This window comes from Sceloporus occidentalis, unplaced genomic scaffold (assembly GCF_023333645.1).
Source record: "Sceloporus occidentalis isolate IW3139 unplaced genomic scaffold, rSceOcc1.0.p SCAF_47, whole genome shotgun sequence".
In the NCBI taxonomy this organism is placed as follows: Eukaryota; Metazoa; Chordata; class Lepidosauria; order Squamata; family Phrynosomatidae; genus Sceloporus; species Sceloporus occidentalis.
The window spans coordinates 6351912-6370675 of NW_028317027.1; the positions used below are offsets into that span (position 1 = coordinate 6351912).

At 35.7% G+C, this 18764-nt stretch overlaps 1 protein-coding gene across 1 annotated transcript in view; it reads right to left on the reverse strand.

The window, feature by feature from the left end:
* Positions 1 to 18764, reverse strand: part of LOC149289279 (dystrophin-like) — an 874963-nt gene that overhangs the window by 339602 nt on the left and 516597 nt on the right. Inside the window, 3 exon segments of the mRNA XM_089490922.1 lie at positions 1634 to 1798; positions 13921 to 14070; positions 14899 to 15046. Coding sequence (XP_089347048.1) covers positions 1634 to 1798; positions 13921 to 14070; positions 14899 to 15046 — 463 coding nt within the window.

The window sequence follows — 18764 nt, forward strand, 5'->3', positions numbered from 1 at the left end:
TCGCGGCATTGCGGCAGTTCCCGGAAGTGGAAATCCGCAGGTTCGCTGTCACGGGTTACAGGGCAGTGCGAATGAGCCTATTGGTCGCCTACAGGGACCTCCTCTGGCATCAACCAATTGGCTCACTCGCACGGTCTTTATAAGTTAACCCCTGACAGCGAACCTATGGATTTCCAGTGGCATCTGCAGGGTAAGTTGCAGCATTGGGGTTTTAAAACCCCAATGCTGCAACTTACCCGGCACATCCCACTGGTCTCCCTCCCTGTTCAATTAGTTAAATGTCCGTACGAGCGACTTAACCGGGAAAACGAAGAAAAAACGAACACGAAGAATGTCCACGAATATTCGCCCGAAGAGAAGACAGGAACAGGCGAATATTCGCGGAATACGAAGATTTTTTTCCCCCCGAAGACGAGCACGAAGACGAACACGAAGAGCCCCCTGGTGCCCAAGTCTAGTAGAAATACCAAAACATGTTTCCAGCCATATAAATGTGACCAAGTAACAATTAGCATTTTGCAATTTTATGAAAAAAATATATAAATTGTTTCATGTATTAAATAAAATGGGTTTACATAGCACTATTTAACCAATGTACCAAACCCAAAACCTTATACCAAGCTTTACTATGAACAAATGTGGAAAAAGAATTCATGAAGTCCCTAGAAATTAGTTATCAGCCAAAGAACATTCAGCCAATTTAATATTCAAGTGCCATCCTGCTAATCAATATAAATGGAAGGTGAGCTGATCTTGAGATATACTCAAGGGAGTCTGACATAGCTAAACGAAAAAACTTGACATTTATTGTAAATCCGCAGTTTGTGTTTAATGTTATCATTCTACATGTTATTAATAATAATGCAATTGTACAGCCCACATTTGACTATTTTGACATTAAGTTGATTCAATCAAGCATTTTCAAAAGAAATAAGTATGCACAGGAGACTGAATCAAAAAACAAAACAGGTTCTCTTCAGACTGCCAGTAGCTTATGTGAGAAGAAGATGGAGAGCGAGAACATACACCAACTTGTTGGATCACATGCTGCTGTTTCTGAACGAAACCAATTACAATTAATTCAGCAAAATAAAAAAAAACAACAAAGCAAAGGCACTTCTTGTAGCTGCATAGCATATTTTTTGTATTTGGAGGGTGTTCAAGGAAAATTGATCCAGCCATATTGGTTAAAGAGAAAGTGCAGTGGTGTACACTCTCAAGATCTTTTCTTCAGATGGAAAGTATGGAATTTCTTCCAATGAGACTTCTAAGGTCATAAAAGATTGCATGAGTTTCTTTGTAGGGCTAATAAAAGAAGTAATATAAGTAATATATATTTACACATTTAAAGAAACACATATCTTAATCTGATTAAACTAATAATACAGACCATACAATAGTATACATTTGTGCCTCCTGGAGACAATCATATGCCTGAGTACTGGGTGTTTCTTAACCTTTGCTGTCTCTGACTTGACTTGAGAGGCAGAGAAAGTGCTGCACATATAAATTATCTTACTGCAGTTAACCACATACGATGCCATCAGGCATGCAGGGCCACAGGACACACAGACAAATCACAAAAAGTAGTGGGAGATGCATATTTTGTCCCTCTTCATAAAAAGTATCTTACCTTGATGTCCAATGCTCCTGGTCTACCAACTTGATTGTAAAAGAGCAGTTGATCTTTTACAGAAGACACCCAGAGAGTTAACTGATTCAGCTGGAGCTCAAACAATGCCAGATTCTTCAAATGATCTTCAGTTTCTTTCTGTTTGTCATGTAGATCTTTGGACACCTAAAATATAATTAGAGTATCATTTTAAAAATGACTGGGGCATCACACAAAAGCAAGATCATATTTTATCATTTAAAACTCAAAAATATTTTTTTCTCCACAGAAAGCTATGTGACATTAAAAGGTAGGAACTTCAACTAAATTTTCACGTTCTTACCAAAATAACTCTTTGCCTTGCATACTTTTAATCATTTTTGTTTCCGTGTACTAATTTAATACCCTTGGTCAACCCCGCAATATATACAGCTGAATTATATCAATGTTGTAATAGCCATAAAAACTCGCTTACTGAAAGAAGGCAAAGGCCAAAATGAGAACTGCTAGTCAGACAGCCTCAATAGGAAAATAGAATAAATCTATTTAAGTAATATATTTACAGTTGTTTTATTACCGTTGTCTGGTCATCAGGACAGCGCAGTGTTAGTGTGCCTAGGAGAATGTCAATATACAGGCATACATAGTAGTTGTCATTAAAGACTTATTGCTTGCTATAACCCCGCTGTTTTTTTGATTGTTGTTAATAGTAGAATCTTAATATGTGCATGTTTAGGATCTGTATCATTTATTGTATTCATAATCATGAACACAATAATGGGAAGAACAGATGCTTATCTGTACAAGATTTGAGCACAATGCCTATTTTTTATTGAGATGTGCAGTATAACAAATACATAAAACCAATAAATCCTTGTCCCTAAGGAGCGAGACATTACGAATTTTCAAGCCCTGCATTATTGTATGACCAGGTGGTATTATTGATGAGAGCCATCGTGCTAATTGCCTATGATAAGTTATTTACAGAGGAGAATCAATCGAACTCTACCTGATAGAAATGCAATGATGGTTGCTAGGACAACGCTATGACAATAGAGAAAAAGGAAGAAATGAGTCCGGTGGATTTTTTTCCAACTATTTTAAAAGTTCCTTATACAGTTTAGGAGTGTTATCACAGTTTTGTAGTTGTTCCTCCAGCTCCTGCGCTACGACCAGGTAAAGTCTTGATAGTTCCTAACATTGTAACTTCAACATTGTAACTTGAATGACATTCATATACTCTACATATTCCAAGATCACAGAAAAAAGGCCACAAAGATAGATGAACCCTTAAAAAAACATAAAGGCTATGGAGTCTATTTGCTAAATGACAGGGACCTGCTGGCATGGGTAAAATTCTTTAAACATGGGCAGTCTAACATGGGCCAACCCAGTTTTGGGTGTCCACTCGCACAGAATGTGAGCAGCTAGAAAAAAGGTCCAGTGAAGGTAAGGTGTGAGGAGTATGTATGTTTGTGTTAGCATGAGTTTGTATGTGTACGTATGTGTGTTAGCATGAATATGTTTATGTTTAGCGTTAGTATGAGTGTCTAAGTGTGAATGTTTAAGTGTGTGTTAACATGAGTGTGTGGGTGTATGTGTTTGTGTGTGCTAGTGCATATATTGTATATGTTACTGTGAGGGTTAGAGGGGGGACTTAGTTGGCAAGAAGGCACCTATACCCCAAGTGCATTATGATTGGACCTTGGTTCTAAGCCCTACCCAGCATCATTGACAAATCCCATGGTGACATACCTTATACAGTATATGTGTAGAACAATAATTCAGTCGAAAAATGTATTTAATGGAATCAGCCACTAGATTGGATACAATACTGGGATTACTCTATCACAAGTAATTTTAATAGCAATCCCTGTAATGATTTCAATGTATTCAAATGCATTTGAAACAGGTATATTGTGCAGATTGATTAACTAAGATAACATGTACACTATTATTAAATCTAATTTTTATACTGCACTCTATGCGAGGATTACTAGAATACACTCTATCCCTAATGACTAAAACAAAGCACATATGTTCAGATTAAATCCCACCACTAAATTGCAGATGTGGTGAAAGCTGCCATAGCAGGAGAATAAAATGTATTATCACATAATATCCGTAATGGATTAAAAAAAAAACTTGTTTTATTGATAAACAGCCAACATGTTCAAAAATTTTCTTAAAACAACTAGTTTTAAATATTTCTAGATCATATATACCTAATAAATCCATCTATGGTGAATACAGTGCACCAAGGGTTTAATATATTCCGCATGTCAACATCTCCCAAGCGAGTTCCATCCAAATGAACACCTAGACCCTCATGGGAGCTCCAATAGACTTGTTAATTGAGAGAGCTCTGGAATCGTAGAATGCAATCCTCAGTCAAAATTGCTGACAAATTAAAGAGCTATTCTGATTTGGTGATTAGAAATCATGCCTTCATACTAACAAATTCCCATTGCAATTCAACAGGACACAACAAGTCTAGGACATATTTACATTTTTATTAGATAGCAACTTCAAACTTTCCAGTTAGATTCGAAATGCAATTCAAATTATTCTGTCTAAAATTCTATTATCCTCCCTAAAATTCTTAATAACCATTCTCTTTAAAATCCACAGTCTGCAAACGTATTAAAGAGCCAACATACTTTAAATCACAGAAACAAAAAAGTAGAGATGTCAAAAATGTTTAGATAAGTAAAAACTACTATCATACACTTACAAATATTTGACCTTATTAAGTGGATTCACTAAAAATGAGTTTATAGGAGAGAACATTTAAACCCTTCTAACCACTATGAAGGCCAAAGGTCCTGTAAAGCTTCTCTTGCTGGGAGGGCTGAACAGGTTGTGCTTAATTTATTTCAATGAGAAGCATTTTCAAGGAATTTGAAGTATTACTTATGGATTATGCAGGCAAGCTCAGCCCATTGTGTTTGACCCTTCATAATGTATAAAGGAAAAAAAAGGGCTGATACATTTTGGCTTGGGGCAAACAAAACATCAAAGACACAGAGTGGCGATCAGGGCAGTGATGGATTCCACACCTAGATCTCATTGTGTGCTTCCTCATCTTGGGCCTTTCTGGTGACCCCCAATTGTGCTGTCCATGTGATCTGAGTAGCCCTGGCCCCTGATACACATTTACAGCACACTGAGGCTCCTCGGTCATCCCTACAAGTATCCTTCTCCATCTCCTCCAGTTGCTGCCACTGATGTGCTGAGACAGGAGGAAAGGCACAAAACCACTACACAAAGATTTTATGGGACACGGTTATGAAAGTGAGTGGGATGTTGACCATCGCTTTAATGACAAGTAGCATTTCAACTAGTTTGGTGATATTTATTATTTTGCTAAGCAAGTTCTTAAACTTTTTCACTTTATTTGAAGGGAAATTCATGGTTGTCAAGAATAGCCTTTTTCCGAATTAAGTTATTTTCATGACCCGAGGGAGTGCAAAAAAACAATGCTTCTTAGAATTACATTTAGTGTAATAAAACTCAGCTAATGTAGCTGATGTACTACCTACTGGTGCATTGAACAAACCCTTTATTCTGAAATATAGTGTATGCATAATGCATGTTTGGATTTAATTGTTAATGCAGCAATTAATGGTGTGCGTCCGAAGTAGAAAATACTTTTACTCTTAGCTGTAGGCAACACATTTTTGTATAAATGTCTGATAGTGATAGTTTTTAAATATTAAATATACCATCTGCATTTTACTGTTTAACTAGCACAACATTATGCCCCAAACCACCACAAAATCTAACAAAAATGAAAAAAAAAAAAACAATGTAATAAATGTTCACTTCTTTTAAACACTGTAAAATGGAGAACACCCTTTAAAGAATAAAACAAAACTATATTTTAAACCAGATATTAGACAGGATATTTTTTTAAACATTGAGGTCGGCTAGAAAAGTTTGTCAGAATTTGTCATACATCTCTATTCAAGATTTGTGATTTCTTCAACCATTATTTCCCTCTATCTTATTTAGCATATATATATATATGTTTTTTTAATTTTTTTTAAACAACATTTTATATGCGTAAAACATGGGAGTTTTAAATTTCTTCACAGTTTTACAGGTATAGAAATTATCTACAGCTAGTATAAATGTGAATGTATTCATTTACTTCCCCTCATTTAAAACCATAACTTTCATTTATTTTAAGTTTTCGAATTTCTAATTATTCTTTGATTTTATTTTTTTAATCCCTACCCAATCCTAAACCTAACCCAAACCCTATCTAATTCCCCACATTAAAATTTGCCCTTGGTAGGAAACTAATATTCACAGATATTCACACCTTTAGGCACATCTTTTCATGATGTACCAAGTACATCACTGGTTGCATAGTGGTTAAGACGGGAAGGATCTTGTGCATACATCTCAATATATTTTAGGTGTCCAAATCAGGAGAGCTTAGTTCTCTGCCTGTGGACAGAGAAAGTAGGGGCCGTAGGTAAGAAGGTAGGAAGGGTAGGAGGCTGGGACTGCCACCTACCTTACCTGAGGCCTCTTGCTGCGCCCCGCTGCAAAATGTTGCAAGGGACCTGGTGGCAGCTGAAATGGAGGTCTGTGCTGCAACAAACATTACAGCTCTTTAGGCCAGTCAGGAAAAATCAGAGGGTCTCCCCAAGCAGCAGACGATGGATGGGGCAGCTCAGCTGGACAGGAAGACAATACCTGAAAATTGTGGTTGTCCCATAGAAACTGGACAGTTTGGAGGTATGCATTAATATAAACAGACACTAAACCAATTATGTTTTTTTTAAACAAGCTATTGATTGAATAACATTACTGATTTAATAGTGTTTGACTCCAAGCCTATGCTACTGAATGATACATGGCTATTAGTGGGTGGGCATTAAGTTTGGGTAATGGGATAGAATTACCATTGCATCTACAATTATATCATGGTCCATGGAAGTTTATGCATCTGTATTTGTGGAGTTAATGACCCTGGCTAGGACGTAAATTAAAGAGTGCATCCCCTAAGATCAAGGCATGACCAATTTGAATTCAATTATAGCACACTTAACAACATTTTAAGGGTTGTTGGTTTAAGTCCAAAAGAAGCATAATAGTCTGTTAGAGTCTGATCTTGTGCAGTGCAACAGTGTGTAAATTCAACAAAAATCAGAAACTGATTCTCAGAAACGATCTTAAACGCTAAGTCCGTTTTACATAGAATATTTACACTATTTCAGTTTAAAGTTGACATTAAGTGGAAAAATAGTTATTTCAATACAATTTTATAATATCTATTTAAGGCTAAAGGCTATATTTTATGGGTTGACAAAACTAAAACATCCCTGTGATAGAGTTGATATATAATACAGAATACGATTTTTTATCCTACACGTTGTTTGGTGTATGTTTATAAAAATATTATAACATGGATTTTAACAGGCTTTTATATGTATATTTTTTGTATTTTATTTCCACGTAGTATTTTGTTTTTACATAATATTGTCTTTCCACATGTCCCAGGCTAAAGCCTCTGAAAGCTAGTACAAGTATATGTCAGAAACAATGGAGTGTAAAGGTAGATAATTATCAGGGGCAGGTATGTCAGAAGTCTTGGCCAGCAGGCCATTGATTTACTGCACTTCCCACCTGCAGCTGTATAGCAGCATGGATTGCATGCAAGCTTGACTGGCCCAGTATTTACTAGGAGCTTTATAGGCATACCTGGGAAAACTCCGGGTTTGACCCGGAGATTGCCGGGTGAGCGCAACTTACCCGCAACTTAACTTCCTTACATCAAATAAAATTAAATACAATGAAATACAAGATAAACTGGTGTAGTAAACTAAAAAAACATACACAGGGTTCATGTATACCTTTCAAATAAAAAAGATGAATGAAGAGATCTAATAGCAGTACTGACCGTGGAAATAATTACTACGCCAGCTAGATGGTTGTCAGATATGCATCAGTCCTTATGCAGTTAAAAATCCCCGATACAGACAACCATAAATATCAGAAGGTCTAGCACAGGGCACAACAAACCCCAGGTGCCACATCACTATAGCAACAAGAAATACCCCTTGTCATGAAGGGGTTAACTGCAGTACCACTGCAACACTGAAGAAATTTGTGTTTTATGTTGTACTCCTCAATAAACAATCTTTTAGCTGCAGACCAGGGGGTAATATATGAAAATAAAAACATGATTGCCCTCTGTTTTTTGCTCTTGCTTTCTTCTGCCCCTCTTTGTTCTCCCTTCATTTCTTTCTTCTCTTTTATTTATCCCCTCCAACATTATGCAGGTGACCTTCCCCCAACCTGAACACAACATTATTTGGCAGCCCCTCTCTTTCCTGTACATAACATAATCTGCCAGTTAGTTTATTGAACACTACCCTTTAATACAACATCACATTTTTTTTTTTTAGATTAAACTTTTTTATCTCACCAAATACAGTGCACAGTTGCTGCTCATTTTACCTATATACATTTTTGAAATATAAATAACAATTTCCTTGGTTTTCAGATGAAAAATAAAGTCAGCAAGTTTCAACCTGAACATTCTAACTTTTCATTTATTTAAGCATACACTGCATTATATTGCTATATGTTTTAATTACACAATATAAGTACTTTCTTGCACAATTAACAACTTTTTACTGAATATAGATTACAACTTTTTTCTTATTTGCATTCACAAGAACCTCACTTTCTTCTCTCTTTTTGTTTACTGGCATTATGTGCCAATGTGTGTGTATACAGTTTTCCATTTTAATTAAACATTTTCTAAAAAAAATTGTAAACAATGGCAGCTTGAAACCTATAAAAAAGAAGTGTTTAAATGAAATGCCTCCAACAAGCACTTATCAAAACTTTTATGATGCATGAAGTTGATGTCTTGGAGGCTAAAGAGAATAAATGAGGAGAATTTTTGTTCCGGCACCCAGCTTACTTTCTGATAATCTAGCTCATCCTTCTCGGCTGACACTAGACCAAGAATAACATTAAAGAGTAATAAACCCTTTCCAGCAAACCTCTTATTCCATGGTTCACTGGCCCCAGGTCTAATCTATCAATCCATTTACAGCACATAAAAGGTAAGAAAGCCATTATAAGTCTGCAATGTGCCTTTGCAGGTGGTATGTGACAAAAATGAATTTATCACCAAAGCTCATGTCTCTTTGCACATAGGGCATCAAAATACCAGATGGGCAACTAGATAAGGGGTGTAGATAAAAACTTATAGCACACTGAACAATTTTCTTATTTGATTTACATTGCTTTACAAATAGAATTACAACTCGAGATGTGTATGTCCTTATAATATTTATTTCAGGTTATATAGAGCTCTACCTTTCACATATATGTACAGTATGCATACTTCGACTCCTAAAGAAACTACAATGCCCAGTTTGAACACATAGCCAGATCACTCTTTCATATATCCATGACATATTATTTTTTGCTCTTTCATCTAACTTTTGTTTTTTATAGCTGTAGGCCACCAATCTCCTGAACTAAAAGCCTGGTAATGGCAGGAGGTATTTTTAAGTATGTCACTTGCAAGGTCACAACTCAGAAGGTATTTTCTTTTTCTATATGAATGCCAGATAAAAAAAAATGAGAAATTTCATTATCTGCCTTAAATAATAAGCCTTTTGTAATTTGCTGCTAGGCACATTGTACGTTTAGAACTAAAATACAGTTTGCATTAGCAAATATGATTTTAAGAAGAAAAATTAGTTTTAATTAGAGACTATTAAACAGTTTCAAGCAGCTGTGATAAACCACCCCCTCTGATGATGTCTGAACAGAAGCCATGTGGTTGGGGTAATCAGCTTGCAGCTGTGTGGCCAATGATCAGAAAATCATATAATTAGTCTTATTGAGTTAATATATTTTGTATATTTTGTGTATTTTTGTTTCATTTTGGTAAAATGGGTTACTGTGCATTGACAGATTTGCCTTTGTCATAAGATCTTCAGGTAACATGTTATCATATTATGTATTATAGCATAAATATAATAATATCATAATATTTTTATGTGGTTTTTTTTTTGCTATATTTTAGATTCCTCTATCTTTAGCTCTATTCCCCCAAAAGGTGGCTAATTATAAATTCCCTCTGCATCCCACAAGACATTGGACAAGGGGAATTGAGGGAGGCACAGGACAGGTTGAAAGTGTGCAGGTGGGCTCTATAGTCTAGTTTAAATTTGTATTAACTGCAAAAAAACATCTCACATATAATGGGTGAGAAAGGGGCCCAGGGTACCCCTATTTATATAAATATTTTTTTCATTTATAAGTTCCAATTTTCCAAGTTTCAGGTGAGGACATGGAAGTTGTCATTTAACTTGCATGCCTTTGCAAAGTGAATATAGGAAATGTGTTGTGAGTGTTAGCCAGTGATGGCATGCAATTGAGTCAATTAAGTTCAGATTACTTAACTGGCCACTCAACTTTTTAATCAATAGACCATATTAGAGAACCAAAGACTGTAGGCAACTAACATTTCTTGACCCTAAACTTCCTCATTGATGTCAACAGTCATCCCTAAACTCTATGTAAAATGTATAGATAGATCTAAAATAATATGCTATGTTAGCATATCATGCTAGTATACCAATATACAACGGATACAGTTTCTAATGGTAAACTATGAACTCGCCTTTTTATGTCCCGTAACTTGCCCAATTACTTAATTGCACAAGACATGTTCAATTGACCATTTTTTTTTCAAAACTATAGTAGGTGGAGAACAAATGGTCCTTAAACAATGTCTAATGCTAACATACACCAGCATTTTTTTGTCTGCTCAAAAAGAAAAAAAAGTTTCTTAAGCAAAGCAGTAGAAATGTCATCATTCCTCAAATAAGAAAAATGCAAGTTTTTTTTTATCGTACTTCACATACACTCTTAAGTGATGGTGGTGAGTTTAACAATTAAACATAAAATGAATTATTGAAAGCTAGAGTTAGTTTGGTACTTTTGAAAAAAAAAATGTACGAAAGGTGTGGAGAGGGGGGTCGCTACTCCCAGGAAAGAAATATACAAGATAAATCAAAGCACACATTGCTTCATGTTAAAACAAAAGATCAAAGATAAATACTAACATCTGATAGCAGGGAGGTAACACCAAAACTATTTAGTTCCATTTTAAATGTCATCTAAAACTAAGACTTTATAGGCAGTGTTATGAAGTTTGTATCTTAAAATGACATTTAAACGATACTAAAGAGCACAGCATCCATCATGTTCTATGGGAGTTGGATAGAGTCCCAAACTGTTTCACCAGTACCTTATCACAGAGCAGTAAGGATATATCATACATACATAACAAAGTAATGTGTGTGGGGGAGATATTAATGTGACCTATGAATATATAACAATGTATTTAAAATATAACATATGGCGCATTTTCAGAAAATATGAATAATTCTGTGGATATCTGGAACACGTATTATGAGCCAAATGTGTACCCAAATAAGGAAATAATTGTATCCCCATCAGTAGTCAAACAGATAAACATTAATACCTGATATCCTGAAAAAAGAAAAGAAGCAATTTAGATTAATTTAGCCTGAAATAAACAAGACAGCTGCTTTAACAATAGTAGGATCTCCCTTACTGAACCAGTGATAACAATACATTTATAATATACAGTACCTGTCAAATTTAGCTGTGATAATTTAGACTAGAGACCAACTCCATTCTGTTGGCTTACTTAAATAATCTGTTATAGTAACTAATATTGCAGGCCAATTAAATAATGCAAAACATGCAGGTAAAAAATGTTTTATTACACTTGTATTGCTTGAATTAAAGGTGAGTTTTTAGGACACAGCTAAATCCCTCTGGATAAGTTCAATTGATAACTTAATTATAAAAATGTCAAACTTTCTTGAGTTCATTTAGTTATCTTTGAGCAGGTGAGGGTTGGCAAAGGGGGCAATGGGACTGAAAGGTTTTTTTGTGTTTTACATGCAGTTCCATACATTTCCACCATGGGGTCCAGAGTAATAAGGACTTTAGGCAACATTTACTTAACTGAATTCTTTCTGGTTTTCCTCTATAGGCTTTATACTCTTTCATGCTCTGTACAAGACTAAATATTGCATTACTAGGCCACTAAGATGTACTTGACCCATGCGTTGCCTGACTTTACCTGATTCAAGTAACTGTCAGGTGGAAGCCAAGGCAACATTTTATTGTAAGATGCCCAACTAGCATATTTATTACTTTAAAGTGGATTGACACTTAACTCAACTTGCATCGACATGACTGCAGCAATGTCAAATTGGTGCTAGTTGAGATACAAAAATTCAGAGATTTATTATCCTCTGTTATTTTGTTCACAGAAATTTTAAACCCCCATTTCTTCACATGCGATTTGGAGGCTGAGTAAGTTTGGCTTACAACTATCATGCCTTCAACTGCAATTCATAAATTTCCTCCTCTCAAGCACTAACTCTAACTCAGTTAAAGACCCCACTCTCTTGTAGTCCCATTTTACATTATATCGTTATGGTCCTGTCTTTTAGCACCAAACAGCTGCTGTGCTACCTATATTTCTTAACTTGCATTTGTATGCCAAGACATGATGACAATAATGAAGACATTAATGATTTAGTGAGCTTCCAGTTGATGTCTGTGAGACATGAGAGAGCTTGAGGAAATCTGTGTCCCTATCAATTTTTTTTATCTCCTCTGAAGATTCTACAGCACAAGGTGTGTCTGATATTATCAACTGATCTTATAAAGCATCATTATAAACTAGAGACTTCTCACTGGAGGTTATCTGCCCTGCTTTTTAAAAATGCTGCACTATATGTTGAAATGTCCGTGGACACCTGACCGTTACAATTGTAACAATGTTCCAATTCACCCCAAAAGCTGTTGGACAGGGTAAGGCCTCTGTTTGGGCCACTTGACTTCCTCTACACCAAACCCGTTAAACCATGTCTTTATGGACCTTGCTTTGTGCACACGGGCACAGTATTGTCGGGATAGTAAGGGTCTTCCCCAAATTGGTTCCACAAATTGGAAGTATACAATTGTCTAAAGTCCCTGGAGCATTAACATTTTCCTTCTCTGGAAGTAAGGGGCATAGCCTAAAACCCCCAAAACAGCCCCAGACCATTATCCCTCCTCCACTAAACTTTAAAGTAGGCACTATGCATTCTACTAGGTTGCTTTCTCCTGGCATCTGCTAAACCTAGGTTTGTCAATCAGATTTCCAAATAGTGAAGCTTTCTCCATGACTCCAGATAGCATGTTTCCACTGCTCCAGAGTCCTGTGGTGGTGTACTTTACACCATTCCAGCTTGGCATTGTGCATAGTGATCTTTGGCTTGTATGCAGGTACCCATTTCATTGTGCTTGTGCGTATGTGGCTTCCAGAGGCAATTTGGAATTCTGAAGCAGACAAGCAATTTTTATGCACTTCAGCACCCAGCAGCCTCACCCTTAGCGTGTCTACCACTTTGTGGCTGGGCTGTTGCTACACCTAGATGCTTCCACTTCACAATAATAGCACTTTTGGACCGAGTGAGATTTAGCAGGACATAATGTACGACTCGTTCTACTGCCAATGTTTGTCCAAGTGCTTGATATCATACACCTGTTAGTAATAGTAAACACCTAAACTCAATAATCAGGCGGGATGTCCCTATACCTTTGGTCATATAGTGTGCATGAAACATTTTTATGCTTTTCTTATAAATAAAATAAATATTTTGAAGTATTAAAAGTATTTGAAAAATATTTTTTAAATAGCAAAACATATCTGGCAACTACTTTAATAGAAGAATTTGAAAAAATCAGCAGTAATAATCTTGAATCTACTGGAATACCAAGGGAGATCACACCATGTGGCAATCAATACACTAAATCAGTGTGTTAGCTGCTCAGTCAATTACAGATAGCACTAGCCGTCTACGATATTGGAAGATTAAAAGCTATTTCATAATAATAATTACAAGAATCACTGATATCCACTGGATTTGTTTCCCAAACAAGGGATTCTCTCGTAATATTATACCAGAATCAATGGTATAAATCAATATTATTTCCCAAAGAAACAATATGTGGATTATTAGATGTGAAACCCAAATGATATTATAAAAGCAATCGATATTTAGTGTAAATCCTTTAAAGTAGATCATGCTTGAAACTTTTCATCAATTACAATAAAATGTCTTTAACTGAGGTAGCTAGAATATTGCTTTTAGGTCACCAACATTTCCTTTCCACTTTTCCTTGAACTACAAGAGGCAAATGCTGAGCAATATATGTATCATTTTTGCACTTACCTTTATCCAGCGCTGGTTAGCCTCTTTGAGGCCACTTTCAATTTTTCTCTTTTCTTCAGGCGCTATTGTTGGACTTCCTATTGCAGTTCCACCAGTTTCATTTAATTGTTTTAAGAACTCTTTACGAGGCAGAAGCTCTTCCACTCTAAACTGTAATGTGAAAGGGTATGTTTTTAAAACAATTGACAGTTGAGTATTTAGGTGAATCTTAGTGCTGGAGAATCTCAGAAGATACTACAACATTAAAAACATTATGTTGAGCTTTTTGCTTTGCAACTACTGAAAATGTTTCTGAGATATTCATCTATGGCTGAAATTAGCATATAATTTTATATCCAATTTTTTTCTATTCTTATCTTACCTCACTCTTAAAAATACAACCTTATACCATTTAGCTACCAACAAAGAGGGACAGTTGCTTAACAAACAGAAGAAAATAACACAGTGGTGGTGCCAAGAATTTGTGCAGCACTTCTTACAGTACATACATTTAAAGGGTATGGCAAACTAGAATTGACAGAAGAACAATTAGGTAAAGAGAGCTCTGCTAGCAATCCTACAATCTTAGAGGAATTGTAATGGGTTTTTGGTGTGGACATCTCCACTATTTTCCTAATGGCATAATAGGCACACTTTCTTACTCGTCAAATTCAGATTATGTTAATATTTTTATTTCACTGGTGAATATATATATATATATATATATATTTATATATATATATATATATATTCATTTTTTTACAAACTATATATATTTAATGGTTAACACGCATCATGAACACTGATTAATATGCTATTATTATTATTATTTATTGTTTTATATAGCGCCATGAAATTCTGTAGCGCTGTACAATGGGATTGTACACAGTTACAGTCTGGAAATCATATTCTAATAATTTGTTTCAATGTGTTTATAGCATTTACACAATAATCAATAACAAATGTATTTTGTAAGTATCTCAGTGAAATGTTAGTCACCTTCACTTTTTCCAGTAGGTCATTCAACTGAAGTTCATTTCCAGGTTCAGCTGGTGTGCGTGCAACATCCTCTGCATCCTTCAGCCAAATGCCGAATTTATTTAAGTCCTCTTGCAATCCAAACAGCTTCTTCTTTTCGTCTTCTAGTCTGGAAAATATAAACACGGAGATATTACCAGAGCAAAATAAAAAAAGAACAATTTATCTCTCATAATGTTAATATTTAAATAAGAAAAAAATAATGCAACACCTCTAGAATCAAGATTGCTGTATATTTCATTTAACAGCATTTTTGCATTACATACAAAAGAACTGCCAAAAAGTTGCCTCTTTTCTGGTAGTTGCTTCAGTAATTTGCTATGAAAGGTGTTTGGAAAGTCGTTCTCATTATTGGAAAACCTTAAGTGTATATTAAAATCTTCTCATTTGGCAAGGCAAACATATTGATTTTCTGGGGGAAAACCCCCCACACATTTGCTATAATAGACAAGAGTCAAATAGGATGTATTTTGACTGTTATGCATGAAGCGCCAAACAAAATCTGCATTTTTTATAAAAAGAATAAAGCCTCTTGTCTTCACTTTTATTACTTTATTTATTTTTGTATTTTTCCCCATTATTCATTGTGGTTCTGTATACTGGTTTTGTGTGATTGTTTGCTTGTTAGAAAATTCCAAGGATCATTAGGTGGTTTATGTATCATCACCCATGTATCATGACCCTAAGGGTTTAATGGGGCACTACTCAATGGGCCAATTAAAAGAGAGATCACTGATCTCCCCACCAATCCCATTAACACTGCACAGTTCTCCAGTTTCCTTCCTTCTTCATTTAAAAGTGGAGCGCTGGGATTTGACATTATATCCTGATGCCCAGTAGAAAGGATGATGGCCCGGAGGGGACAGCAGGTGGCGCTACCATGGGTTTAGTATCGCGCCAAAGGTAAATGTGCCACTGCCTGGCAAAAAAGTTTTAAAAACAGACTACTATATACCTTATGCTTACATTTTTATTTGCTTTTTATGAATGGCATGACATTGGGTAGGTAGAGGGCTATAAATAATTTGGCAGTTTGTCTTGCAGGTAGTGGGAATGAACTTGCAACTAAGTGTTAGGGACAGCACCAAATATTTTCATACTTTAAAATGATGAGCCACAGGTCTACAAGTATGTAAAAATGATGTAGCAATATGATCAAAACATACTGTACATTTTCAGTTCTTCACTACTGTATAACTATATCAATATATTCCAAAGTATGATTATTTAAAATTGTGATTAAAAAATTAAATGTTCTTTTTTATTCCAAGCAGTTTATTTTTCAAATGAGATTTATTAATATTTTAACGTTTCCATCTTTATAAATGTTTAGATTAAAAATGTCATTCTACTTTTACTATTCTTCTAAATGAAAAAAAATTGAAGGGTCCTATTAAAGATAGCGTGGTTATTAAAAATTATATGAAACTAAAATACAAATTGTTTTCCTCTCCATCTCTTCAATATATATTAGAAATTTGAGCGCGCCAATGATGTCACATCTGTGCATGTTATGTGAAAGAATGTAGATAGTTGGCAACAGTGCGTCAATGTGTAATTATTCTTGCACATTATTAATTTATTATTAGATAAAACAATAAAACATGGATCATTATAACATTTGCCATAAATAATTGTCTTAAAAAAGACCAAAAAAGACCAAGTTACTTTTGATACATATGTTACCCTTAAGCTTATAATGGATTCAGGTGGCTCTTACAAGGTCAAACAGCTGAGAGAGACTCTTTAATACGTGAACTGTTCTCTAAAAACAGGGACAGTGTGTCACCCAATGGACTGGGGACTTGACTTGTTATTAGGGCATTCTTGATCTTGAATCTATTACTACTGGCGTGTTCTGGCCTAGCCTAAGTGGGTGATAAGTAGCGCCACTGTTCAACTGGTCAGTTAAAAGGGAGATCACTTATTTCCCCAACCGGGCCACTTACACTAGGAAGGGCTGTGCCAAGTTAGCAAAGCCTCAACAGTTTACATTTGGAGCTTTTGGAGGTGTGTAGGTTGTTGTCACTGCCCTGACTTGGGTCTAAGTTAGCGCCAAAGATTATTCCGCCACTAGCTCTTAGTGACCACCCAGTGCATTTTTTACAGCTCTTATACACAGATGTATTTGTACATTGTGGCAAGTGCAAAAAAATACAGTAGTTGATTTCTTGCTATTCAAATACTGATCTTGCAAAATATTTCAGGCCCAAAAATGTCCTTAGTGCAATTAAAGCATTTTCTGAATGTTTAGGAAATAGTCAATCTTGGACAACAATATTAAAAAAAATTATACATTTGAAAAGAAAAACATAAATGTGTGTACCAAGTTGCAAGCAACCTTGGGTACAGGTGGTATAGAGATATGTAGATTTTTTTGTTCCACACATTTATCCTAAAGGCAGCAATATTTGCACCTGCACACTTTAATGACATAAAAATCTAGCAGCTGTGGTAAAACAAAGAAATGTTTATTAATTCAACGATAGCTTATCAAGAGTTTGATAGCTGTATGTGCAGCATTACAAAAGTAATGACAGAACATATTCAGGAAAAACTACTGTAGGTGCATAATCGGTGAACTTCTGTCAACTTCAAAAACTGCAAACCCATTCACTGAAAAGAGGACATTCATCTTAATAGCTACTTTTTCATGTTCCCAAAGTTAAAGAGAACAAAAATGTATTATATATATTATAGATTTTGCATACATTATACTATACACATTATCCTTTATTGAAATTGTATCGATCGATGAAGAAAAGTCCATACCCTGTATAGCTGTAATAAACATGCACATTCTTAGGCCAGGTGTTGTCATAGATATTATCTGGGACACTGACCAAACCCCACCCTAAAATCAGCGGAACAAGAATGGCATCTTCAAAGGATGCCAGATTGCCTGTCCTTGGTGCCAAAAAATCTTACAGGGGCCCGAGAATCAGGGTTACACATGGGATTCAGCTCCTAGCATCTTCAGACTTATGATATAAAAAATATGGTTATGTTTCCATTGTAGCATCGTAAGATCAAGAGGTGCAGACAGTGTGCCCTCCAGAATGAAAGACTTACCAATGCATAGCCAGACTTGCCCCCCGTGCTCCAGACTCCCTGGTGTCTAATGGGGGCAGCCGGTGGACAACCTCTGCTGCTTGCCGGCACTTCATCGCGCAGGCTGCGAGAGAGGAGGATCCAGGTCCCCTGCAGCACTGCGGGGGGTCTGGATCTTAGTCTTATGGTCAGACCTCTATTTGAGGTTGGATTATAAAACAAGGGGTATTTTTCAGAGCTAGCATCTAAACCTAGCATGGCATCTATAAGTAGGCTTCACTTAGTAATGGGTACTGTGATTGAATTTCAGTGTTTACTAATGCCACCCTTGCCAGGCTGTGCTATGTACAATACATATTCTGACTAAAAATGAACAAAAATACAGATATTCTTCTTGAAATATTCATAAACTCTTTATCATTTCAATAGATATTAAGATGAGAGCCTAAACTTCTAAAAAAAAGGATGCTGGATCCATTTTCAGACATCAAAGGCAACCCAACTGAAGGCATATCGCTCATTTCAAAGTTGAGATTTAATATCTTAAATCAAGAAGTAAGGGACACGATCAGAATGTATTATCTTTCATCTTTCACTGGCTGAAAATGATTAGCAGTAATTTATACAGCTGCAGAGATTAAATATTACATATTTATCAGAGGTTTTGTGGTTACACACTTCACTTATCACTTTATATCTCAAATTAACCTTCTCCTCAATAGACAGAGAGGGATTGTGGGATTGCACATCATTAAAGTTGAGGCCTACGCAACAGT